General features: G+C 38.1%; 2 protein-coding genes across 12 annotated transcripts; both read right to left on the reverse strand.

The window, feature by feature from the left end:
* Positions 1–3,869: 3,869 nt before the first annotated feature.
* On the reverse strand, positions 3,870–7,949 carry LOC311441414 (cytochrome P450 2C50-like). Its single transcript, XM_084529541.1, has 5 exons — positions 7,859–7,949; positions 7,290–7,548; positions 5,536–5,698; positions 5,030–5,179; positions 3,870–4,115 (listed from the first exon to the last, which is right to left on the reverse strand). The coding sequence occupies exons 2-5, from the start codon at positions 7,458–7,460 to the stop codon at positions 3,928–3,930; spliced, it is 672 nt and encodes a 223-aa protein (XP_084385667.1). The 5' UTR covers positions 7,461–7,548; positions 7,859–7,949; the 3' UTR covers positions 3,870–3,927.
* A 3,434-nt stretch (positions 7,950–11,383) lies between these two features.
* LOC311441413 (cytochrome P450 2J2-like) lies at positions 11,384–27,914 on the reverse strand (the record flags this gene model as incomplete). 11 transcript variants are annotated; one of them, XM_084529540.1, is made up of 13 exons in its annotated part: positions 11,384–11,790; positions 12,806–12,947; positions 14,138–14,325; positions 15,492–15,633; positions 16,437–16,613; positions 17,330–17,490; positions 17,936–18,085; positions 19,089–19,251; positions 20,317–20,430; positions 21,078–21,236; positions 21,487–21,527; positions 22,469–22,627; positions 27,722–27,914. In XM_084529540.1, the coding sequence occupies 8 exons, from the start codon at positions 19,198–19,200 to the stop codon at positions 11,612–11,614; spliced, it is 1,251 nt and encodes a 416-aa protein (XP_084385666.1). In that variant the 3' UTR covers positions 11,384–11,611. The 11 variants fall into 11 exon arrangements, with proteins under 11 accessions (XP_084385666.1, XP_084385665.1, XP_084385657.1 ...); XM_084529539.1 differs by lacking the exon at positions 27,722–27,914 and adding an exon at positions 25,405–25,557 and having other exon boundaries at positions 22,469–22,621; XM_084529531.1 differs by lacking the exon at positions 27,722–27,914 and adding an exon at positions 22,859–23,007.
* Between the last annotated feature and the right edge of the window lie 70 nt (positions 27,915–27,984).

Raw genomic sequence — 27,984 nt, forward strand, 5'->3', positions numbered from 1 at the left:
TCTATCATCATCTTTTTCCTATTGCTTTTTACAGTTATAATACTACCCAGCAAGATGAAAAAGATATTTTAAAAAATACCTTTAAATTACCATTTGGGTGACCTAAATTAAATATTAATCATGTATTAAGAGATTGGTTTAGTAATTGAACAAGGACAGGTCTTCACTCAGGACTGCATGGATTTTGATTACCATCTGTAAATGGCATAATTACTATTCTGTAATTACCTGCCTTGGGAAGCACTTACACAAACGAGGGTTTTTTCCCCCTCAAGGACACTTCTTTATTATTATTATTTACAACCCAAATTGAAATTGTCATTTTTTATTAATTTCTGGGCTGAAATGGCAAGTAGATTGATCCTATGCATCAGGAAACTTAAGATAACTTTAATATATCCTGAGAGGTTGAAAGATCATGTTGTGAAAATTCAGTATATGCAGTACAGTCTCAAATTTTAGGTCTTTTGAAGAGCCATTAGGTAAGAACAATGGGAAATCCCTTCTCCTTACCACTTCAGCCATTCTCCTCTTGCCAGTCTCCTTCTGCACCTGATACCCAGCTTAGACTGTCAAATATGAAGCTTTCAGAGTGATTACTAATACATTTTAATCCTTATTATTCTGTGCACTCTGATTATTTCTTTCCATTGACAACTTGCATCTTTCTTCTGTGAACATCATTATTAAGAGCATACAATTTAAAGCTATTCAGCCCAACCTTTATTTAATATCTGTTTATATGCAGATATCTATGTTCAAAATTCTAAATTCCAAGTAATAACCACACATTAACAACCTCCCACTGCACTGAGTTGATTTCTGCTGCAAAGTACTTGGGAGCACATCAAGGAGAAGTCACAGGTCAAAGAGGGTGATCCAAAGACTCTATCTTGGACACAGGACAAAACAGACACATGCAGTCACCTGATTCATATGCTACTATTTGAACTCCTATAATTCCTAAAAAGTTGCAGAACTGTTTGTGTGTGCTTACCTTGAACATCAGGATAAACCACCATATAGAGCAATGCCCAACATAAAGTGGTAGCTGTAGTTTCTGTACCAGCCAGAAAGAGGTCAAAAACAGACTGGATCAAGTTTTCCTTGTTGTATGTAGCATCAGCATCTCCTTCAGTCTGCAAATATGAATTGCAAAGATCAAGTTAAGGCACACAAAAGAGAAGCAAAGCACTCTGCATCACAGGAATATTTATTGATACTATTAAAAATGAGAAATAAATAAATAAATAAATAAATAAATAAATAAATAAATAAATAAATAAATAAGGGGCTAGAAAAGAAAACTTCTTCAATAATACAAATACATTTTCTAATATTCTCCAGTTCATTTGTAAATTTATTCTATCCACATGCACATTTGGTTCTTCAGCCATGACAAATGTATGTAATTACATATGCTTTCTAATCTTGATACAAATCCTATCATGATTGTTATTCCTAGTTGTATCTTAATCATACGATGATCTGCTATTATTGTGGCTATAGATAATCTACCCACAAAACTACTCACGTTATTACTTCATCCTCCTCCTGCCATCTCGCAGTTTCAGTTGTTGGTTGTTTTTATGTTTGTTTGTTTTTTAATTCATCCACCTATAAGCTTTTCTAGAGGGAAATTGTATATTTCCCTAATTGATACTAGACACCATTATAATCAAAGGAGCGCTTAAAATCACTAGTTGTTAGTGGAGCCTAAAAGGAGAACAGAGATACTCACTTTAGCTATCTGATCCAAATAATAACCAATAAAATTTTGACTTTCATCTGCTTTTCCTTTTTCTTTGTAGCTTTCAATTTCCTCTCTGAACACAGTTCTTATAAAATTTATACCAGAAAAAGTCTTCTTACATGATGTTAGAAAACGGTCTGCAAACCAGGGAATCAGATCATGTACCTGTGAAAGAGAGATTTTAGATATGTGGTATTCAGCAAACGAAATTTGAATACTAATGTAGACTTGTGAGTAGTGGAAGAAGTGGATGAAAGACTGATGACTGTGTCTTCACCATTACACTGAAAAGCTAATTCCTGTCCAGTGATCCATTAAAGACTTTCTTATTTTTCCCTGGAGCAGAATTTCCCTTAGTTTTATGCTATAGATTTTCCATTGTGGTATACAAAGAATAGATGAGGTTCCTCTGAACTACAACAGCAAAAAACTCTTTAAAAATATCCTTGTTCTCAGCCTAAAATACGTATCATTTCTCTCTGATTAAAAAAATAAGTAAATAAAAATCTAATTTCCTTGACACATCTGCTAAACTGAAAACAGAAATATCCAAACCCAGTTGTTTAGTGGTTTTAATATCTTACTGTAGGATACTGAATGCGTGGGGATTTTACTCAGACACATTTTTTCCCAGAAAAAAAGTGCGGTTAGTCAAACACATCACATATGTGATATGCAAAACAACTTTACAGAGCAAAACATACAGAGCCACATGGATTCCCTGCTGTTTATTCAATTCTTTCACTTAAACCATTATAAAACAACATATCAGCAGAAGAGAGGAAAATGACTTTTGTATTAATTTCACTCCTCTACTTTATTTCCCTTTCTTTTTTTTTTTTCTCCTTTTACAGATTGCATCATGTCATTCCGGTTTACACGGCAGAATTACCCTGCTTAAGCTATGTGTTAGGTCATAAATCGGGCTCACCTTTATAAATGGCAGCTGTATTACAAACCTATGCCTTCCCACAAGCCTGCTCATATTCCTGGCTTTCATTTCTTCCTCATCCTACTGCACAATTTTGCTTAAAAAAAACCTGTCTGCTTACTAGGAAAATAGATTAGTACAGGTGATTATTAAAGGATTGTACAACACTATGAAAGCACTGTGGAGGGCAGGACAGAATGCAATACTGGGCTAGAATGTTTTGGTTAGCTGTGGACACTATTAACAGCTTTAAGAACAGCTTATACAAATATCTCCTGAAAGCAGTTTGGAAGTAGCTGATCCTGTGTTTACCCTTCTTAGAAGATATCTTAGGAATCATTACACCCACATCTTCTGGGAGAAAAAGTATTTTGATTATTTTTTTTAACCTAAAGTATCAAATTAATCCTCAAGTTCTCTTAGACCTCAGTTACAGCAATTTTCAGTTAGCAAGAGATGGTGAAAAATCATGTAAGATGTAAAGCCTGTTGAGTTCCAGCAAGTTCTGCAGGAGTAGGTGCCTTGCACATTGGTAACATGACTACTTAACTATATACAGCGCCATGGGTCCCGTTTGTTAATGGTTAATGATAAAACTGCCCTGGTTTGAAACAATCTGTTCCACTGTTTTTGCAACTGCAGTCACAACTTCACACAGAAGCATGATCGCAAATTTTCTCTCCAAAGAATCAGATGTTAGGTTAGGAGCTGCTGTCTTGCCAAAAGTTATAGAAGAAGCTACTATTAAGCAATTACATGGTACCTTTGCTACCCTTGTGCAAAACAGTTGCTTTGCTTAAGCTTCTACATGGTTAGCTTGGAGCAAAGGAAGTAGCCAAGACCTATGTTACTCTTGATATTAGTTGACAGTCATGTGATTTCAGATGATGAAGAAAGCCACTTTGTCAGAATTTAAGATAAGCTTATTTCAGAGCTTTTCAGGTATTTTTGCTTATATTTTGCTGCTGTGTTTCAAACACTGGAGCTGTACAGGTAGTGCTTTTACAAGAAAGACCTTCGCACTTCTCTCAGTCATGTAATGAGCCTATGAATTTCCATCCCAGTCCACCAGAACTGAGAAATTTTGATGCTATGATAAGGTATAAGAAACTGAAATCAGTTTTAAACTAGTCATCTAGAAGCACTGTTCTGATGCATACTCCAGTGACTCCAGGTGCATCAGTATTCATTTTTGTTATAAAAGTAACCAGCAAGTTGCCTTTCATTGTTTAGCTGTATAAAATTACCAAAGAAAAAAAAAATTCCTCACATAAAACCAGATGCTGTTCATAAATGCTGATATATCATCAATAATTTCAATCATGCGGCGAAAGTTTTCATCTTCTAGAGAGAAGCGATGTCCCAAAATCAGAGAACAAATCACATTTGAGACAGCATTAATAATGGGCATACTGGGGTCCAGAGGTTTTCCTGTCAACACAGTGAAAAGTATTCACCTATAACACTTATTGTTCCAACTTTTTGCACTGAATAGAGAGATGATGAAATAACATTTTATCAAACTCTTCTGATGTTAGTTAGATTAGTGGATGGAAAATTGCAATTTATCAGCAAAAGATGTGAGTAAAAAGTAACTTCAGACACCCAAAGTTTTTTGTTGATTACCAAAAAAAGGCAAGACTGCTGGTGAGAATGGGATTTGTAGTGGTAATAATAAAAACACCCAGGTTGCAGAGAACCGTGGCATCAGCAGATCTCACATTTGGCAATAATTGGTACAAAAAAGGTCAGCCAAGACAGCAGATGAATAAGCAACTGAATCAAAAGGAGAAACATCCTTTATTCTCTGCTCACAACCTTTGTACATGAATAATGGAATACTTGAGCAAACCTACAGATGCTCCCCATTTTTCAGCAGCACAATTTAAACAAACTTCCTCTCTTACTGAGGAAGTTACCCCAAGCCATGTGAGGTGAGCGTGCTTGTTCCACTGCAGTTGCCAGAGCAGAGCCATGGGATTCTGCAGCCTTGGCCAAAGCTTTGAATACTTCATGCCTTGTTTTCTTTTCTGTAGAGGGATATAGGGTGCTGTGAGATCTGTTTTGTTACTGTTTGCTGTTACCCTGAGAAATACCAACACTTACAGACAGGAACCATGGAGTCTCAGTTCTAAATTCATCCTGTGGAGTGGTTTCACAGGTAACACTTCAAGGAAATGCTTCCCACAGATCATAAGATTCAGAACTTTGAGACACAGCTCCGCATGTACAAATCTAATACACTTTTGTAACCAAATAAATAATTTCAAAAGCTACCAATTATCCATTCTTCAGCAAAATCACTACCACCCATACTGACCCAAATGCTGAGCACAGGCACATACCATTTGTTCCCCGCAAATATTCCACCAGGCGACAGGCTTCCTCTTGTATTTGACACTCCTGGTCTTTTTTCCCTACTCCCATTTTCCTCATTGTTACAAGTCCAAAACGCCTCTGTTGCTTCCAAAGATGACCGTTAGAGAACATAACACCTGGAATCATAATGAATTAATGTTGCTAATGCTGTATGATTTAATACATACATACAGTTAATGTTTCAAAGAAGCTTCTCTGTCAAGTTAATTTTTATCAGCAGTCCTGAAGCATGCCTCTTTCTTTTCTCTTTTCCTCTTTTCTTCTAGTCTACAATCTACTACCTATATAGAAAATATTACTATAGCTGTATTCTGCCACTGTTGTTCCAACAGAACCCAAAAAACGATGTTTCATAAAACTTTGAGAAAATATTGACCTTTTTTCCACCATAAATTAAGCACTCTGAGACTCTAAATCAGTTTCCAAAACAGGGTTAGAATACCTTAGAAGAAGCAGTGAAAATAATAGTTACCCCTTCCATGAGTCATTATTTCAAAGGCTAAGTTTTGTGGCCTTCCAGCAACCTCTTCAGCATGGGCAGTCATACCCTCCTTCACTGCCTGGTACCCTTGCAGGACAATCACAGGTACGTTTGCAAGCCATAAGGTGAAGATATTACCATGAAGTTTGCTCATCTGTAGAACAAAGCAGTATCAGAACAACATGGATAAGAACCATCACATTTAAATCAAAGAAGGTGAAACAGTTCTTCACCCTTGACAGATTCCCCAAGGGCACTGGACCTTGAGAAGACAGCATCAAATTAATTCTTACATCTTATATAGCTTGCAGCCAGGTTTCTGTGTAAACTTTCATTTACTAAAGATCAGAATGTTCCTAAAATGTCAAACAGACAATATTGCAATAAATAACATCAGACACTGGCATGTCTTACAACTCAAACTCATTGCAGATGAATTCCTTCATGATTGTAAGATGACAACATTAGATAATGAGTTTTAGGAGAACCATCTACTGTTCCCCCTTGTGTATTAAGTGCAGCAAGAGCAGCTGAGGAGGTAGGGAAAGCAGGAATCACCTTCTCCTTTCTAGCTCAGATGGGACAGCCCTGTGTCTCCAGCACAGTGCACACAGCAATCACTATCAGAGGTTGGCAGGAGAGCCCTTTCCCTGGCTGAAGAACTGGGAGCTGGAATAGTAAGAGAACACAAGGCTGAGGGAAAGGCAACAGTGTTTAGGTCAAAGTAGGATGTCTGGGGGGTGGAATAGGCTGCAAGGAGTGAGGAGCTGTGAAAATATTCCAAGAAGTCTACTGCAGGACTAGAGGAGGGCAACATTTTGCTGCCTGTGTGCAAACAAGAGGGAACAGTTATGCACGTTGTGCAAGGATTTATATGCATGTGCTTGCAGATTTGGTATTTATCTAAGGTTGAATTTTTCTAAGGTCTATAATTTTCTGTTATATTTATCTAAGGCCTATAATTTTACATTGAGGAGTCACACTACTTTGCCTTGAAATACGCAACTTAGGAGAACTAGCAGGATGGAGAAGAAACAGAGAAAAGGAAGCTTAAAAACGAACAATGAAATTGAGGTGCTATTACTCATACATAAGCGTTAAATATAAGCATTAAATATTTAATATATATACTAGGAATATAAAACAGTAGGATAAAAAATCTCGAAGTGCTCTGCATTACAACTAGACTTAGAAAAGAGCTCATTTTGAGTGTAGGCACATAATGAATTAGTTCAGCTATTTAAAAGCTCAATCAGGTTCAGCAGACTGAAGTTTCTTCGGAAAATCTGACTAAATTGTATATAAGCAAAAATTTTAATCTCAGATCTTATGAAAAAAAATGTTGAATAAGCATTTGAAAAATCCTTTCTACACTGAAAGCATATAAGCACTCAATAGCTATTTCATGGAGTATTTAGAAATTGTCAGTGCAACAAGAGCCAAAACAGACATATAAAAACCTCCACAAAATGCAAGTCTGTTCTTTACAATGCTTTTCCAGTTTGTAAGGCAGGAATATTAGTATTGTGTTGCTCACGTACACTTAAGGTTTTAATGACATGGTTCATAGTAAGCCAAAAATTTCAGAACAACCATATTTAACTCATCTCCATAGATTTTCATGTCTACACAATACAGAATAAATCCCATCCCTAGCACTCAAAAGAAAACTACGTTAACAAAAATATGCATTCATTCTTCAGTCAGCCTATGAGTCTATTACTTAATTGCCCCCAAATACGTACTTTTTTTAGGATGTCATGATGAATTCGGAACTTCATTTGCAGCAGATTTCCAAAGAGAGGGTATGGAGTTGGTCCAGGAGGAAGTTGTCTTCGCTTCCATTGCAGTCTCAGAAACTCTACAAACAGCAGAGATGCTGCAAAAAATACAAGCCCCACACTTACTGTTAACATTTCACTTCCGATTTCCAAGGCTACCTTGTCTCTGGAAACCTGCTATATAGCGAGAGATCCATTTTTATCTTGTTTTGCTGGTACCTCCCTATGAAGAAAAAGATGTTTAGGCTTATGTCTCTCCTAGTCCTTCCCTCTTTATCACTTTACTTTCTGATCCCAGAGAATGAAGTGTTCTTATTTTTAAGCATATAAGACATTGCTCCATTACATTACAGCTACAAATCTGGCAAGTGTTAGTCCTTCAAGGAAAACCAAATGCAGTTTAATTATATGCTTCCTTATGCCAAGACAGTTGCTGTGACAAAAATCCCTCCCCACAGTACTGGTTTCATAAGGGGATTCTTGCAAAAAGAGTTTGGAAAGCTAACAGAATTTTCTGAGGACTAGCTACACACCCAGGGAGAGGTTGATGAGATGCCTCTAAGCCTTCTCTTCTCTAGGCTATAGAGTCCCAGCTTCTAGTCTTCCAGAGAGGTGAAATTCTCCAGCCTGTCAAGGTCCCTCTAGACAGCAGTGCAACTCTCTTATGTATCCACCACTCCCCTCAATTTTGTGTGGTTGGCAAGCTTGCTGAGGGTACACTGGCCTATCATCCAGATCATCAATGAAGACATCAAACAGGCCCAGAACCAGTGCTGACCCCCAGGGCACTCTGCTAGTTACGACCTCTAACTAGACATTGCACCACTGACCGCTACCCTCTGGGCCCAGCCAGTTTTCAATCCACTCCACTGCCTGCCCACCCAACCCATATTTCAACAGCTTGTCTATGAAAACCTTATGTGGGACAGTGTCAAAGGCCTTACTGAGGTCCACGAAGATGATATCCACTGCTCTCTCCTCATCCGTCAGGCTGATCATTTTGCTGCAGAGGTTCCTCACATTAGTCAAACGTGACTTCCCCTTGGAAGAATTTGGCTTCATAAACAAACAAGATCAAGACATTCAAAATGGTAAATTAATATCATGGTAATATAGTAAAAATATAAGCAAAGTTTAAATGCCAAGCTAATCTTTATTAAAGATCATGGTATTATTGAAAATACAAGGGTGGGTCAGTAGACTGTACATGAAAAATTAAATCCCTTTGTTGACCAGCTTAAAGGTAACTATAAGCCTTTTTGAAATACTCAGATTAGATGTTTATGAAAGCTATTCACTACTTATCACATTGCACTTTAATAAAGATAAGATTGCTTATATGTAGCAACTCCTAGCACAATGAAGTGTTTGGCCACTGATTTGCACAGGTCAAACACATGCTTAAATTTTGCTGACTTAGCTCTATTGTCTTGAAGTGTGAAAAATATTTGTCTCCATGCTGATATTTCTGCACTGCTGAAATCCCTTCTGTGGACAGGATCACGCTGACAGAAATTTGTTAGTTTATGCTTTTTGGAGATGCAGTACCATCATGCTGGCAGAAAGACTCTAACAGAACAGGTAAAGGAGTTCCTCAGGCTGGACAGGACAGAAGTAGCAGAGGTTTGACTGCAGCATTGATCTGCTTCTGAAATAAGAACAGATGTTATAGTCATGGGTGTGTATGCACACATACACTAAGACTTCTCAATCCCATAATTAATAAGGAATTTTAAACCTTACCAGACAGAGCCAGACTGGGCTTGGAAAAAAACTCATGTGATGTCCACTGCATTGCTAACTCTTGGGACATGAAAGGCAGAACCAGGACCCTTGCAACATCCTTCATTGCCAGGTGACTCCAATTAAACATTATCCTCTCCCCTTTCTACTGATTTATTATTTTTATTGCATTGATTTCTTTTCACATTCTTGCATGTTGTTAAATTTCAGATGTATTTTCTCTTCTTCTTAACCATTTTTTTCAGCATTACAATCAGTTGAAAGACCAGGCTGCTTTGCAATTAGGAGTAGTATTAACTACACGGACACCAGTATGCAAATCACAAGTCTGAATATTTATGTAGAAAAATACCGGGTATGGTAACGATGAACAATGAGGGCCAATAGCACTTGGGATAGAAATTAGGAACGAGATTGCCTGATACAATATGCTGTGGCTGTCAAAGACACAAGCACAACGTATTTCTTACTGAATTTTGTCCCACTACAACTATGGAGCAGAAGTTTCCAATAGTTCAAGATTTGTAGGTCTATTTAAAACAACAAAGTCAAATGGACCATATTACTTTTGCGTGAAAACTGCTCCAGTGCTAGCTAGTTTCTTCCTTTATTTAGCACATTCCCTTTTGCCTGCCTCTTACTTTCTCATTTTGGAAATGAAATTCCAATATCTAGCTACCAGCAGCAGGAAGAACATGATTCAGACCAGCAGCTGTGTTCTCCTGACCCCACTATGTCCACAGACAACTTCTAAGGTGTGGTGAAAGATGACTAAGAAATGCAGATTCATAAACGCTATTCAAAAACATATATAGAGATATACACGATATAGATATAAGCTTTGTAAAAAGGACTTCTATCTCCATGTTTGGAATGTTTGTAGGTTCTTTTAAGAATCTGCACATGAAAATGTTTAAAGCAATATGGATCCTGTGTGCCTGTTCCTGAACTTCACCTCTTATTCAGTCTACAGTACGTGCACATGCTGCATTCACAGATACATTCACAGAGATGACTGAGACTCTGGTAGCAACCAGATGCCTCGTTATACCCACTTCTGCAACACCATCTTTATATGGTAGGAAAACTGAATCCGAGCTCCACATTAGTGCACAACCCACCCTCCACACCCCCAAAAATCTATGCCCACACAGCACATGCAGCATCACACAGATGTATCAGAGCTAGAGATGAATTAGAGAGCAGAAGAACCACATGAGCTCACACATCTCTTCTCCCAAGTCCTGACTAGTGGCAGCAAGAGCAAACTTCAGATCCACAGCAGTCCCAAGAGCATCCATCAGAGCCCCTAGCCAGAAGCCTGAGAAAAGAGCAGTAAGCCTCCTGATACTGAGCTTCTTCACAGATGTGAATAGAACTGTTTAACCAACATTACATTAAAGAAAGAAAATTGTCATGCTGGATAAATGAAGCATCCATGGAGTATAATTGCAATAACAATTCTAAAATCTCCTCAGGGAAGGAAACTGGCAAGAACTTTGCCCAGCAGCTCTGCTAACAGTCTCCATTAACTCAGCTACTGAAGTCTGTGTGCCACGAGGCATGCTACACAAAGCCTCCATACTCACAGAAAGCCCTCACATAGCTCTCAAGAAAATCAATGTAATTTTTGCCCTGCCCCTCCCTTTGTAGGTGCCAAGCTTTGCTTCTCAGGACTCCAAGCATTCCCTGTAACTGTCTTTTCAGGCATCAATAAAGAGATGTGGCCAACCTAGACTTCTTTTCACCATCACCACTACAAGCTGCCTCCACTGGGTGAGAGGACTCCCTCTTTAAGACTGCCTCTCAAATGCACCACAATAATAAATGCAAAACAAGCATCTTCAGGCCAGCCCACTTGTCATTTACCATTTTTGCCACCTTTGTTTCACCAGGATTGGGGCTCCCCTCTGCAATTCTTAAGGAGGGAATATGGGAGGGGTGCCTTCACTGGCAGCCTATGTCCCCAGCCTCACAGTGAAATGAAGGGTTGCACTGATGTAGCTCTACTACTTCCAGATCCAAGCTATCATCTCCATGCGGCTATGTGTTAAATATACAAACCAGCTGGCGCACAGGTAGTTCACAGGTTCCAGCAAAACAATTCTTTCCCCCATGCACCCACCATAGGGGTTCATGCAATGCCCAGAGCCACCACCTCTGTGAAGTGCATCTCCATACCCCACTCTAGAATTGAGAATATATGGGGTCAATGGGAAGCACCCCTAAGTCCTGGCTTTAATGTTCCTTCTCCCTCTAGTAGGATTCCCACTGAGCCTCTAAAGTAGACTCTAAAGTAAGATCAGACACTGTAATCATTTTCTGTGGGTTTATTTCATTTTTAATACACAAGAAAAGCATACAAAGGTTTTCCAGACACAGAGAAAAAAGAAAAACATAATATGTTTCACAACCAGCTTCTTAAACATGTGACACAACAGGAGCAGACTGACAATGAATCTGGGCTAGAAATGAAGAACATAAAAGGTGAACTAGCAAGCCTGTGTCAGTGCCTCTTCCTCAAACCTGTCATACTCTGCAACCTAGCGAATATTGGCACAGAGCTTATATGGATGGGGTTTCATTGTGCTCCCGAAGATAATGTCCATGTTGACTTCCTTAACTCCTTCTGGTAGAGTGAACTTGAATATCTGCAGCAGGCTGCAGAAGATGATGAAGAGCTCCATCTTCGCCAGCACCTCTCCCAGGCATACACGGTGTCCTGCAGAAGAAGAAGGGAAAGAGCAGTCAAGTACCTAGACAAATCTGTAGCCTGCATTTGCTTCCCAGCTTTTCAAAAAGCATCACTCATTCTCATCAGGAAACAAGGATTTGCTGAATTTGACATTTTTCTCTCAAACTGACTGAACAATTGAGGTGTCTGCAGTTGACCATAAACAGGATCTACCCAGACTACAGAAAAAGGTACCAGAGATGCTTCTCCCTAGTTTCACACTTCACTAAATAATCACTAACTCCCTGCTGCTACAAACTCTGTTTCAGTCTCTTGATTCCAAATTAATCATATGAATCAAAAACTTTTCCCTATTTATCAATTAACTTTGTGTTAAGTTTGAGTAAGAGAGGTGGTGACAGGCTCTAAGGTGCAGCGGTTAGGCCTGGGATGTTCAAATTCCTCTTCCGCCCAGTGTAGGCCAGGAACCATGAGGCTGACACTTTCACATCCCAGGTGAGAGCTCTGACAACCAGATTATTCATAATCCTGGCATAATCCTTAATAGCTTTTGTTTTATTTGTTGTTTAATCAACTGATTGTTTACTCTTCTATAAACACACACGCTTAGTAAAAGAGCATCTCCAGAAGCTCTCTGGGAAAGGCATACCCATCTGGGATGCATTTGATACAGGTTCAAATTCCTGTATCAACAAATACTGAATTATGGAACCACCTGCCATGGAACCACCACTATAATAGCATAATCTGGCAGATGCAGAGGGTGGCAAAGAACAGTGTAAGGACTTTAATCCCAAAATTATTGGCAATTCTAGGTCTTTACTCCTTTTACTTTCTCTGCAATTTCACAAAAATCCAAGGTCAACAGTTTATAAAATTACCAAATGAGTTATTTTCCAATCAAACAATTTTTGGGCCTGAGAAAACCATGTACTCCTATTATGGGATTCCACTCCCTTTAGTCTTTGCCACAAGAAAAATAATACAGCTTCATGTTCACAGTCTAACCCACACAAACAGGTTCAGTTATCAGCACACCTACCTGCTGAGAAGGCTAAGAAGGCCTCTCGGGTCACAAAATTTCCATCCTTGTCCAAGAAATGACCAGGGTTGAACTGGTGAGGGGTCTCCCAGTATTCAGGGTCAAAAAGAGTTGAATCTATATTTGCCATAACCACAGTACCCTGCAAAGAAGATGCTGTTGGCTCAGTTCTGCCACTCAATTGCTCAAACATCATGAAGAAAAGGACACAAACCAATTCCAGCTATAACTCAGGGCACTGCTCTGCTAGTCACATGAAGAGGTAGAAGAATTGAAAGATTATTTTATTGGAAACAAAAATGTTTAATCTCAAACTGATTTCATTGTCTGTGTTTGTGTGAGTGGTTTTGTCGTTTTGTTTTGTTTTTTTTTTTTTTCTGGTTTGTTTATTCATTTTTCTCTTCAAAAAATAGATAATAAACCTCAGTAGCTCAGTTTTAGGTATTTCTCTACTTTACTCCCTTCATGTCCTTTTTTCCATTCTGTTAGCAACTGCAACACAATGAGGGGTGTAAAGTTCTTTAGCTTATCCTAAATTTAGTAAAATGATTTTCCCACTTTTGACAAGCTTTAGCAGGTTTACAAATGGAAAACTAAGCACCCTGCAAATGAAACAGTATGTTTCAAATTATCTTTCTCAAGGTGGCGGGAAGGAAGGTGTGCATGGCAAACACCATGGAGCAGTGCTGTGCAGGAAGGTGTCTCCATGTGTGGCTTTGGGGAGGTTTGGCATTGAGATTAAGTTTGGAAAAGCTGCATAAATCAAGGAAACTAGCAGTGGATTTTTGTTTGAGGTCAGACGGCAGTTCAGGAGCTGCAGGGAAACATCTTCATTATATGTTAAATATGATGCCAGAGATGTAATAATATGGAAGAGAAGTCCTAAGTGAATGAAATTGAGTTCATGCTTGGTATTGTCTCAGGCATCACAAGTGGAAAAAAAAATTCAACCTCCCATCTGTCCACATCGCAGACAATAACCTGTCATTATCAATATGCTGACAACACTGTGCATTTCTGATAAGTCCTCTCTAAGATCTTCTGAAAGTATAAGAACTCAAATGCTTATAAAGTACTTTAAAAGCACAAACTCTTGGAAAGTAAGACTGCAGCACCCTCACAGGTTTAATTGCTGTGAAATTATGCTTTTGGTAAGGGTTTTCACTCACTGTTCATGAGAAAAAGGCACAGGTCAGGGGGCACGGGAGGGGAAAAGCACTGTCAGTACTGTCACCAACAACCACTAAACCATAAGGAAAAGTGGATGAGGGAAAACACAACTATGAGGAATTCAACTTATGGACAAAGGTCATATTGGAATAGATAGGGTACCTTTGGAAGGTGATACCCCAACACAGTTGTATCTTTCACTACTTCTCTAGGAATTGTGATTAAAATAATGCTACTAAAGCGAATGATCTCATGAACCACAGCATTTGTATAAGGCAGTTTCTTCCGATCCTCATAGCAGATTTGATGAGAAGAACCAAAAACGACATCCAGCTCTTTCTGGACTTTTTCTACAGAGAAAAAAAAAAAAGTCCTTTTACATAGAACACCATGACGAGCAGTGATAGAAAAAAATAATATGTAAATAAATTATATTCACCATATCCTAAAATGTAAATACATTTATACAACTGTACATACATTCACACAATTTTACTGTTTGACTAAAATTTGGTATTTCTTAGTTTATAGGCTCTGTGTTCAGATCATCTTTCCACAAGCCCAAAAGATTTATTGAGCTTCATAATTAAAAGAAAGAGAGCAAAGTGTAAATAAAACAAGAGTTTCTTACTAATAGATTAATACAATTAATCAAGCTACTGTTTTTACTCTAGCTGAATACAGACTCACAGCACACTTAGCAACACGTTGTAAGGAAGCCATTGTATCAAACTGATACACAGAAGTAATGCTGAGAATTGGGACAGGGTAATATTACATAACCATGACCAATAGTTAATCCCTTTCGGCTCTTACCTATGCTTCAGTAAGTACCATACCTTACACAGTCTGAGAAAGTTCAGGATCAAATTTCAAGCTTAAAAACAAGGCTAGTAATCCAAGAGGGATTTTTTCTTTTTTTTCTTTTTTTTTTTTCTTTTTTTTTTTATAGAATTTGAAAGCTACATGTGTGTACAAATCATTTAAACATTTTTGAAACTAATGAGCAACTTTGCCCTTGTGTAGAATTTGTCAGGCATCTTTCTGTCTTCTCTGTTCTTCTCTATTTAACGTTCCATAAGTTATGATGAATATACTTATGCAGAAATCAACTGATGTCTCAGTTAATAACACAAACAATGTATGTTTGACATTTCATATACAAGGAAAGAATCACTTTTTTCCTAACTCACTTTGAGTCTTCTCAATCAGACTATTTTCTATTACATTCTTACAGTACTAAAACAGTCTGTCAAAAATCATGACAAAATACACAGAAGACAAAATACATCAGAAGCTGAACAACCCTGAAATTACTTTAAGTTTTAATTAATTTTAAATTTAAATTTAAATAATAAATTTTAAATTATTTCTCTGTCTGGAAATGTTCTACTTTATTGGCTTATTAAAAACAGAGCTGGAAATGTGATATCAAAAAATAAAAAGAAAAAAGAAAAGGGATGTGGAACAGAATTATTCTACTTGAAATATCTCCATGTTTATGTCTATAACTCACCTTGGATGTCAGGATAAGCCACCATATAGAGCAGAGCCCAGCGCAGAGTGGTAGCAGTGGTCTCAGAGCCGCCCAGGAAGAGGTCAAAAACAGACTGCACCATGTTTTCTTCATTGTAAGTAGAATCTGGGACATTTTTAGCCTACAGGTGTCAATGAGAAATTAAGTAAGAGTGCAGAAGGTACATCTGTCTAACAATGTATCTGCCCACTGTGACATGCAGTGATCAGTGTAAGTAAATAGAGTATTTCCAGAAGATGGAGAAAATACAGGTACCCAAATAATAAAAAGATTTACGCAGATATTTTCTCAAGTAAATTCATACATACTTTTCATTGCAGGTGCTATAGAAAGTGTCAGGATTCCAAGGCCCTATTACATTTAGAGCTCCTTGTTGCCTTACTGCTAACATCCACATCAGAAAAACAACATTTCAGAAGTAGTTTTATCCCACCCTTGCCACTCCCTGCACATTTGCTGATTTCAGTTATCTCTCATGTGTTATGATTTAATGATTTACGCTATTTTTCAAGGCAGAGACTGCCATCATTTTTCTTTTAGATTGTTTCAATAATCATACAGTCCTACTAAGCACACAAAAGTTTAGTACAAGGCATAAAGAGAATAAAGCTAAACACTGAAAAGACACAAAGAATCAGAATTAAAGAGCCATCTAAATATTTACATCTTTAAAATCAACCATTGCCTACTCTTGTCTAAGGACTCGAGAGTATAATAATAATTAAAAAAAAAGTAATTATTTTATCCTTCTAAAACAAGCAATTAAACTGACTATTTAAAAATCATATTTGAATTTGACAGCATGTTTTTTAAACTGAATTTGTAGTGCTCTGTAACAATGTTGCTATGTATAGACAGCTATGTGAAATGTGCATGAAATCTGCTATGATATCATTTTTGTCAATTGCAGCACAAATTACTCACTTTCTCCATCTGATCCAGGTAAAAGTCAATGAAATCTTCTGGTTCATCTATGGTGCCTTTTTCCCTGTGTTTTTTGATTTCCTGCCTTACGAAAGAACGAACAAAATCACAGCGAGATTCTACTTTTTGTAGAGGTCCCGGAAGGCACGCTAAAGACCACTGGAAAATTTCGTATATCTGTGGAGCAAGCATTCAACACAAATACTGTAAGTCACATGGCATGACTAAAGCCATTATAGAGATACAATGCAGACATTTTAAATACTGAATTACTGAATTAGTTTTTCTAGGAAAAGTACTGCAGCAAAGAGAAATGTCATGATGAGAACACAAACAGGCATTAAAAACACAAATTAAAGATGATGCAATTTCTACTCTGTATTCTTTCTTATCCTTACTGCATAACCTCACTAGTATTTGCCCTGTTAATTCACCAACAGAGGAATACAGTTTCACAGGTAAGTCTATTCTGTATGTGTTAACAGTAATAAATTTAATACTAATTAATATTATATATAATTACATAAATTGACACAGAGGGAAACAGACGATGCAAAACCACAATCTTTTACTCCAGTAAAAAAGTATCACTTTTCACCTCAATAATACTGGTCTTTCCATTACAAAAGAGTTTAACATCCCAAGCACACTGCCTCTCCTGGGAAATTCTAACAGTAATTATTTGTACTAGTTTAGTAATGTCAAACCCAAAGCACTCCAGGCCCAGTTCACATTCATGATCAGTATTTGTAAATCAGCATTTTTTGTGATTAAATAGTATACTATGATAATATATAATGCTATAATTAACATTGCATGGTAATGCAATAAATATAATGTTCAATAATTGAATAATTTGAATAATTTGCTTATTAAACGTGTCATTTTCTCACATAGTAAGTGTAACTGTTCCCAAAAGCCACTACACAATTGTATGCTTCAATCAGCTGGCGGAAAGTTTCATCCTGCATGGAGAAACGATGTCCAAAGACCACAGCACAGATCACATTAGAGACAGCATGAACAATGGGGAATGAAGGGTCAACAGCTTCTCCTGCAAACAGAGATAAACATTTGTCACTAAAACACTCTCCTTTGCTACTTCAAAAGCAAGATTTTATAATAAATAGCACTTATGCTATTTAGACTGTTATACTGAAAGCCTCAAAATTCACTGGCAAATTTAACAACAGATAAACCTCATTCAAAAATGAGGACAGGAAGGCATCAAGTCTTTAACTCCCACCGTTATCCGTTTTGTTTGTTTTGTTTTGTTTTAAATCTTGGTGCTAATACCAAAATACACACCGCTGAGCTCTGATGGTACAAAAAGTTTTGATTGCACTTAAATTATATTACGCTCTAAATAATCTTGGCTGTACTCTAACCCCAGTCTTTTCTGAAACAAAAATAGTTTGTCTTTAACCTCAGTAGGTAGCCTGCATGACTCTACATCAAAATCAGGAAGCAGTTCCCAGGGCACCTTGTCAGTGGCATACCATCTTTGTCCTTGAAGAACTTGACCAAGTGATAGGCCTCGGTTTGTATCCCACGTTCCATTCCTTTATTCCCCATTCCAAGTTTCCGGAGCGTTGCAATTCCAAAACGTCTCTGATGTTTCCAGATGAGACCATTTGAGACCAGGATACCTTCAGTCATTAAGAATTAATTTTATGTTAATAGTCATATAACAGTAAATAACATACATGCTAAGAATTGTTCACTGTGTTCAGGTTTCTACCACCTGAAAATACGATAGGGTCTCTCACCAAGCTACTCAGAGCCAACAGACCTTTCTAAGGAGCTCATTGGAGAGGTCCAGGGGGTTCCTATGCTTGTGCTTCTTAATCTTATGCAAACCCTCTTGAGACCATCAAATCTCCTTACTGGCAATATTTAAAAAACACCACACTTCCTCAATGTCTAGAGTTGGTAACTGGTTTTGAGCACGTTGTCTGTGCTTCACTTAGTCTCTGGCTTTTGGGGGATGGATCCTGATTTTACCAGGCTGCTTGAGCACACATTCAGCTCTCATCGTGACCCATGTCCTTCCTGGGAAATGAAGCCAGGGCAAGAACCATTGAGCATTTCTGTTTCGAATGCAGAACTCTATATATTCTCCATCCACCAAAATTCAGCAGTGGCTGGTGTAAATGATAGCACAGTAAGAAGCTCTGAACAAGGATTGTTGCACCTACAGTCTCACTAATATGTTTAAAGCTCCAGTGTCCTTCCTGTACTTTGGGACATCCCAAAAGGTTACACATTGTTCAACAGCTCTGTACGTGTTTTCCCTACAGTGGCCTTTGCCATAAACAAACAACCAGGAGCATAAAGGATTACTTCAGCCTCAGCTTACAGAGGAGGCTTCAAGCTCCAAGTGAGCCTCACATGGACTATTTCAAATCAAGGCACAAGCTTGGACAACACTACTAATGGATAAATAAAAGACCTAGCTAGTACAAATGCTGCTGCTCTGGTGAGATTCTCGAATATGTGTGACAGCAGCACTTTGCAGACTATTTTGGAGACCATTTTGAGGGATACCACAGGCTTGCTTTATATCAACCACGTGGAGCAGACCGAATGGGTGACCTGGGAACTAAGGACTTGTCAGTAGACAAAGTTCTTTCACAGACACAAACATCTTACCTCTTCCACGTGAAAATTTGTTGAACATATAGGTCTGTAGTCGCCCAGAAACATCCTCTGAGTTGACGGTGAGACCATCCTTCACAGCTTTGAATCCATAAAGCACCACCATAGGTTTGTGACCCAGCCACAGGGTGCAGATGTTGCCATAGATTTTTGCTAGCTGTAGGTTTGACCAATGACAAAAAATACTCATTGGAGAAACATCAACCAAAGGACACACATGATGGGCTCCTCTCTTCCAACATGACATTACTGTGATAAACACTCCCATTGCAAAACAAAACTATTTTGCCTTTTTATTTTCTGAACTTGGGAGTAAAGTTCTGTGCACTCTCTGGGACCCCACTATTCATAGTAATGTGAATGATAAAAAGAACAGATGCTCTATGCCCTTTTTAAAGCTTAACTTGGGTTGTCTTTGCAAATAATAACATTTAGGAAAATGCCACAACTGAGTGCTTACAGATCATATTCAGTTTCACAAGAGAAGTTCACCTGCCCATTCACAGTTACATTTTTCAACTCCACGTTTCATTTCCTCAACCAAAAACTACAACCTCTTAAAATTACACATTCCCGTTGTCACTTCTCCTAGTACTACAAATTTCAAGATTCAATAGACCATCTCCCATCTCATATAAAAGTACAGTGAAGCTGAGGAGCATGAACAGGGATCCCACCTCTGCTTGGCCAGCGATAGGGACTGGTCTCAGGCAACCCTGTGGATATTCAGTGAGGACAAAGTCCCTACATCCACACAAAGAAACAGTATAGCTCTGTCCTCCCATTAGAGATGTTTGGCATCAATGTCTTTTAAGTTCCTTTTCCCTAAAGCCTATATTCTCCCCTTGCAGCCAAATACCCCCTCATGTGCCAGTCTCATTTAGCAAGGTTGGGTCTTGAAAAAAAATTTATCAGCACATTGGATTATTTTGTAAAGTTTTGTCTCAGTGGAGGAGGCTGAACACTGAAAGACCCTCAATTAATATGCTCAGCATGGACCTAATTCTTTCCATGATTTCATTCGTTTCACCATCATTTACACCATCAGTTTATTTGCAAGGAATCTGCAGATTTTACTTAACTTATTTAGGCATTTAATTTAACTTCCATGACCCACCTTCCCTCACAATAAAGTTTTCTCTAGTACCATATTAGCCTACCAACAACCATCCCTATTTTTTACACTTTTTGCTCCTTTGTTCACATCCTCAAAAATACATACCTTTTTCAGGCTCCTATGATCAGCTCTAAAATTTATCCGCCAGACACCTCCAACAATGGGAAGTGGGATTGGTCCAGGAGGAAATCCACGACTTTTCCATTGCAATTTCAGGAACTGCACACCCAAAAGAAACAAAATCAGGGATAGTAGTATTACACTTATCATTTCACACTTTAAATGAGACTATCACTGAGAAAGCTGTTACGAATCTGTTGAACTGATTCTATATTGTTCTACTTAACTCTTCCCAAAGACAACCTCCTCGCTTTTAAGCTTTCTGAATTTTTCTCCTCCCTTCTTCCCTACCACACTTCCCTATTCTAGAAAATGAGGACTGTTCCCATCCTTGCATGTATTTAATACATCACTATGCTGCAATATGTTAATACCTGTCATCGCTTCAAGATCCAATAAAAGCTAGAAGGCAGACGCTTAATTTAGACTTGCATCTTACATTCAGAAACATCCCTTTGAGCAATCAGTTTGATGGAATATGTCACTTGAAGGTCAGCTATGTCCTGCCAAAGACAGGAGAACTGACCAGGTAGCATTCTCCAGGGCATTTACCCAAAGTCTAGGCACACACATCTCTTCAACACCAACAAAAGCAGCAAAATGTGGATGGAGGCAGGAGAGAGGGACAATCCATTGCTCAAAAGGACATTATACTCATGCATACAGAATGACAGTGGATGATACAGGAGTTATCAAGATTAGTGGAACAAGCTTTAGGAAAAATGGGGTGAAATAGTCCAGAGTACCTAAGTGGAATGCTTGTTTTCAGCTGTTTCCACAACTGCTCAACTCCATCCCACTCCTGCTGTTATATAAAAGGTGCTTCTCCAACAGATCCCTAACAGGTCGTCCCAGCTGTGGCACTCAGGTGCCAGCAGCTTATTCCCACATCCAAGGAGGCTTTCCTGTTAGGAAAAAAAAATATTTGTAGGCAAAACAAAAACCACACATGTACTAAGTCTACAAGAACTCCAAAACTATGCAAAGCCACAGTCATCAGGTTTGGCATTCTGAAATGATGATAATAATACTGGCTATCTCCATAACAGCAACTGTAGGCAAAGTACTTTTTTCTCTGTAACAGCCTCCGTAAAATAAACTGAAATGCATCAGCAGCATTCTGTAACATTGCCAGTGCACACACGATTAACTTACAAGAAGCATGTTATCTCCAACTTCATTACATCTCCCTCAAGCTATAAGAGAAAGAAAAACAGAAAATATCTCAGTAAATAGTGCAATTCGTACAAGTGTTTTAAAGCTAATCCAAACAGGACAAAGTACTCTCACAGGCTTTCCACAGTTTCCACACTCTCCAGGATCTTATCTTGCTGTTTTCATCTACAGTTCACTTTCTCCATTAGTTTTGTAGTGACAATCATTGGATTGTAAGTGTTGCATTCTTGACCAAAAACATCACTACAAGTAGACTTGACCTTGGATAAGTTTTATACCTATTTGCAACTAAAGAATGGAATTCAGAAAATTAACAGGAAATCTTAACACAAGAATGCACAATACAAGATGTAAAAAAAAAACGGAACTAATGAGATAAAGATCAGAAAATACATCTTCAACACCAGTTCATTTTAACAAAAGCATGCTGTAGCCAACACACATTTCTGAAATGTGTAACATGAAATTGCTACTTTTATAAATTAAGTCCTCTGTTCTTCCCCAGACAAGTCTAGAGGAGAATTTCCAGCATGCTTGCTGGTTGAGGACCTTGCTTAGGTCCTTCTACACACAGCAAGCTCTGTCATAGTCTTCAAACTATTCTCCGAATAGTCTTCAAACAAATCTCACCAATTGGAGCTTCCTACCTCTTCACAGGCATTGTACATCTGCTCCATTCAAATGATGGAGCAAAGGAAATTGGCAGGCATCTCACTTCTTTAGATTTACAAACACACACACCAAGAAGGATGAACCCTACGCTTGTATAGTAGGGCATCTTGAAACGTCTTGCTTCTTGGAATAATTCGTATCATGATAAAGTACATTTTTAAAAAGAATTACCATCATCTGTGTCATTTCATCCTGATCCACACCAGATTTCTCATACATCCTAAAATCCTAATGTTTACACTGGTGTTACTCATTCACAAATGAATTGTCTGGGAACATGAACACATACCTTGTTCAGACTGTCTTGATCAGCTCTGAAGTTTATATGCCAGATGCTTCTGATTATGCAAGATGGGTCTGGTCCCAGATGCAGAATTAGAAAAGAAACATGAACAGAGCCCCACTTGTCATCAGAATTCCACTAGTACTTTACAAGGCCACTCTGACTCTGAAAAAAAATGAGGAACTCGATTTCCATTGATTTATTACATCTGTCTTAAACATTTTTGTGATATATTTCTGTCTCACTCCCTTTCTGAGTGAATGCATGGTTGAGGGCATGTAGTATATCACTAACTTGCAAGTACAAATCACTATTGCCTGACACAAACCTTATTTAAATAAGGGCGTTCACATTTCATTATGATGGACTGAAAGGCCATAAAACCATTTTACTTACAGGACGAAGGCTATATTCTGGTATACCATCTCCTCTTTGATTACTAAATAAGGTTGATAATCCCTTCCTGGTTTGCAAGCAGCACTGCAACTAAGACACACGCTGCCTTTTTGCTTTCATCTTGAACTGCTGCTCATCAGGCATCACAGGCAACCTTAATACAAGATTTACAATGCAAAGGGGTATACAATCAACAGCTTTGTTAAAAAATATTCAGATGTGTATTACATACAGTCATCATGCATGTCTGGTGGGTATTTGACAATGGCTCATTGCTACATCTGGAAGAATTTTAAAATACACATCTTGTCTGAAATCACTCACAGCTTCTTATCTAATAACTTCTCAGTTCTGATCAGGTTTCCATTTCTGTAAACACAGCTATGACTTTGCATACTTTGGCCCTGTAGTTCAGTCCATGATAGTTTTATTGAATAACAGCTGGGCATTTCATACACCCACACTTGCAGATGGAGGGTATTATTTTCCTCTTCCTGTGTTTCTGTCTAGGTGTGACAGCTGATTATTTATTTATTTTTTGTTTTTAAACTGAAGGATTCATGGACAAATTCAGCACTGCCAGCTTCTTCCTAAAATCCCAAACAGAGAGAAACTGGAAAACTGAATTACTTCTTCATGATACATTTCCATTGTCAGTCTTCAGTTCAATCAAGAACTGAGACAAGCAGCCAGTATCATGACAGTTCTTCTTCTCAGGTTTTCCAAAAACATTTTAAAAGTACAACATCATTCTTTAAAAAAAATTGTGACAATACTGATCTCCGTATTAAGGATATTACTAACCTCAGATGTTACTTAAATTCCAGTAAACTGCCCTCATCCAGAGTATGGGAAAGAATACTCCTTTTGCATTTGCCACTTGCCACGTTTTGTTATTGTAGATTCAGCAACTATACATTAAGTATTATCTTTTTACTAAGTAATTAGGTAAACTAAATTAAAATGTTTGACAGCTGTGCATGTTTTCCTGCTTCAGTCTCCCAAGGCAAGAAGGTGACCAATACACTTGAAGCACTACTACTTGCAGTAGCAAGTTAAGAGTAGATTCAGATGAAACATCACACAGGAAAATTGATTCTCAGGTCTACAGTACTCAGCATAAAGCTTCTCTTAGCCAGTTATGACAGTTTATCATAAAGGTAATAATTTCACAAAAACTTCATTATGTGGGTAATGTCATGAGCTGCAGTAACCCTCACCTTCTTGAGTTTTTCAAGGATAGGACTTAAAGTCAGCTCCAGGAGAAAGCATCTATGTACCCACAGCAGTTTCATGAGAAACACGACCAAGAACATGACAGCCTGACTGACTGACAGTATTTCCTGTCTATTTTACAAGAGGGGTCTGTCTAAGAAATTAACAGCTCTGAGTGTACCATCTAAAGCTACCCTATACTGCTCCAGAGTTCTTCCAAAACTTCTGAGAAAGTTCTTGTGACATCCAAAAATCAATAGATAACTCATCACCTTCTCTTTCAATTTTTATCCCTTCCAGATGACTACGAATTTACTCTCTGCATATTCAACTAGTTTTTGCCTTCCAACATGCTATGAAAATAAGAATCATAGCTTCAATTAAAGAACAACTATTTTTCCTTCAGATAATTCAAGAGAGAAATTTGTTTTTTAAGTGTTGTGTTTTCCTTTACTCCCAGAGCTCTTTTCCACTACTTGTTCTCTGTATTTATTTTTTTTTTAAGTTATAATGTCTGTAGTAAAACCTGGTTTTATCAAATGCCCACAGAGTCCTAAACCTGCAGATGCCTGACCCATATGAGAAGCCAGAAGATATTCTTGTTAAAGGAACAGCTGAAGGTGGCTGTTTACACACAAAGCTGAGCTGGTCAATTGTCCCCACAAACACCAAATTTACATATGTAAAACAGTAGTTCCCTCAGCAGCCAAGTACACAGCTCAGATTCTCTGAGCTTGAACACTGCAAATTTCCTCATGCTCTCTATATCCCTGCTACTCAAGCCTGGTGGTAATAAATTCTATCCCCTATGAAAGATAGGGGATGAATCTCCGCCTAACTGAAGTGAGGAACAAAAGCACCTACTTTGAAATGCAAACATGTTACTCATACAAGGTAAATAAATAAATAAATAAAAACCCACAAGGCACTTTTATCAGCACACTTTCTCCCAGTTCAACTTGGAAATACTTTAGTTTATTATAACAGAAATTTCATCATCCCTTTATTCATTTTACATTCAGGGAAACCAAGGAGAAATACAACTTCTGTTTTTTAAATTTCTACTTTTTCTAGCTGGGCTTGAATTAGTCACTAAATGAAAGCATTGCACCTGTAAGAAAAACAAAGAATCTAAAATAACTTAGCATTCCAGGAAACGTTAACCCTACCTGCATAGCCAGATACTCCTACTTGGTCACCACACTTACTGTCTTTAAAACTTTGAACCATGGTCTTCTAGAAGTCCAACTGCAAGGCTGTTACCAAGACAGCAGACATGATCACCATAGCAGTCTGCAATGATAGATGGATATACTACCTAGATGACCTACCAGTGATTGGTCTGCATTAGTTGTGCTAAAGGAACGAGGCGCAGCTTTGTCCTGCCTGAGGTCTGTATCTGCAAGGAAGCCACAGATTCATACTGCAGTGCAGCATCTCTGATGAAGTTCTTACCAGTACAGGAACTACTGGCACAACCAAGCTGCCATCCTGTAAACTTCATCAGTAAATACCATCACCCACCTGATCAAGGTTTGTCAAATTGCAATAGCAAAACACTGGTGGGTCACAAACACTTCTCAACTTGGCATGGAACACTGTAAGGTCTCAGCTGCGTGCATACACAGTCCAGTGACCAAAAGCTGGAAAACTGCAGAAAATAGGCTGGATGCTGCCACCACTGTCTCACAGAGTCATGACCAGTAGCTCAGGAAGTCCCTGAAGGCTAGGAAATTATCAGAGAAATAATTAAAGGCACATGCCTGCCATGTTTTCTTCTTACTTCAGGCATCAGTGATTGATTATGATTACAGCCAAGATAGTGGGCTGGATGGACCTTCAGGCTCACCTTTTATGATTGCTTCTGCTTTTCTTTATCAGTTTTTATTAACAGTAAAATGATGGCCAGAACTTTAATGAATTCCAACAAATACATTGAGACAATTAATTTTGATCTTTCACGCTGGGCACAGATTTTCTCCTGAGACCTTATTGATAGCAACTGGACTAGAGAACATAGCAATTCTTAACCCATCCAGGAACATCTGCTTGCATTTTTCAACGAGTTTGACATATTCACTCATGTTTAAGTTTGTGATCTGCTATAAAACCTAGATCCTTATGTGTACTTTTGCTTACTCCCTCTACCATATCTAATGAGAAATAATCCACAGTGTACAGTTACATTATCTCGAACCTTAAGGTGAATTTTTTTAGGTTATCTGTCCAGTTCATAGTGCTTGTTTTTGTGTCACATAAGCACACACTTCCATCTATCAAAAAGTTATTTATGAAAGTATTCAGTATTACAAGATCCTTGATTGGAAAACCTAACCTGATAGCCACATTACCAGGGGGTTTTAAGCTTCAATTTTGCTGAGAAAATTAGGTGCAAGAAAGTACATAAACTAAAGCTCTGCAAAGTAAATAACAACAGATATAGATTGTAATTGTTGAGACTGTAATAGCTAGCAGCTGGAGGGTTGATGAGAAAAAGAGTAAAACCTAAAAAACAGAGAATTGGAAGATAGCAAGTAAGCAACACTGAAAATCAGCTAGATCCAAGGAGTGTCAGGGGCTGACATTTCCCCATCTGGTGGCTGACTGGTGAGCAGAGGCTCATGCAGTGTCTCAAGAGCAGCAGTAGGCATTAGTGCTTAGCCAAGTAGCATGGTAACCAAAGCTAGCTACTATATTGGGCAATAGATAATTGCTTTATACTTTCTAAACTGTGTATATTCTTCTGGCAGCCTCTGTGTATGGTAAAAGATATCTGCACAAAGGTTATCCAGTAAGAACAGGCTGCAACACAAGTGGTCATAAAAGGAAAAAATAATCACTAAGATTTTGAATTTGCTTGATTTTCACGATGTTTGAAATAGGATATTTGCAAGATAGTTGTTCCAAACAATTGCAAATTTTCATTATTTTTTGTCCCACATTGGGGCTTTTCATTTAGTAGGTTTCTACTCTCCAGCTTTTTCAGAACTTCTGCAGCTTACCATATATTACGCCCAGTAACAGACAAGAGAAAGGTGGCAGAAAAACAACATGAAACACAAAGTATGTCCAGAAAACAAAAACAAAAACCACAGCATTCATCTTTTCCTTTCAGTCACTCCTTGATGAGCTCCCCTATATCAAAAAGAATCCATACAATTAATAGCTTCTCTGAATTTTGTCCTGCCACGATAGACCTGTGTCAGCTGCTGTTCAGCTGTGGGGCACTGCCATGCTGTTGAAAATGGATTATACCTTTCTCAATCCTGAGCAATCACAAACTTCAATATTTCAGCCTGCATTACTTCCTGCATGAGAATGGCATAAGCATTATTACTTTCTATTCTCAGAAGTTAAACAGCTGAACATTTCTAAGCTATCATTGTAGAACTCAAAGTTACTATTTCCTTTTCAGGAAGAAACAGAATTTTAATACCCATTTCAGCTTGTCTTATCTGAAATTTTCTGTTCTGTCCATGACTTTTGGCATTCCAAGTGCAACATTAGGGTACTAGATACTGCTCTGAAAAACTGTCAAACAATGTTGAGGCTACAAATATTCAAACATTAGGAAATTCCAAAAATAAGACTATCTGCAGAACAGTAATTACCCTGTTCTCACTAAAGCATCAGGAAGAAGTAACTGACCTGATGCACACTCAGTTTTCCTTATTCTAGTATCTCCATTATACGCGAGCAGCACCTCTCCATGCAAGAAGCCATGCTCATGCTTATCTGGCAAATACTATTGCAAAGCTCAACATCTCTGTCATCTTTACAGGTAAGTCTGATCAAAAATTTTCCTTTGCAATGAAGGTTTCAGGCCACAGGAGCATGCAGCAATTGCAACAACTGCATGGGGCAGGGAAGGCGTAGTAACAAGAGAAACAGCCATAACTCCCAACTGCATC

The sequence above is a fragment of the Aythya ferina genome, assembly GCF_964211825.1.
Source record: "Aythya ferina genome assembly, chromosome: 9".
Taxonomy (NCBI): Eukaryota; Metazoa; Chordata; class Aves; order Anseriformes; family Anatidae; genus Aythya; species Aythya ferina.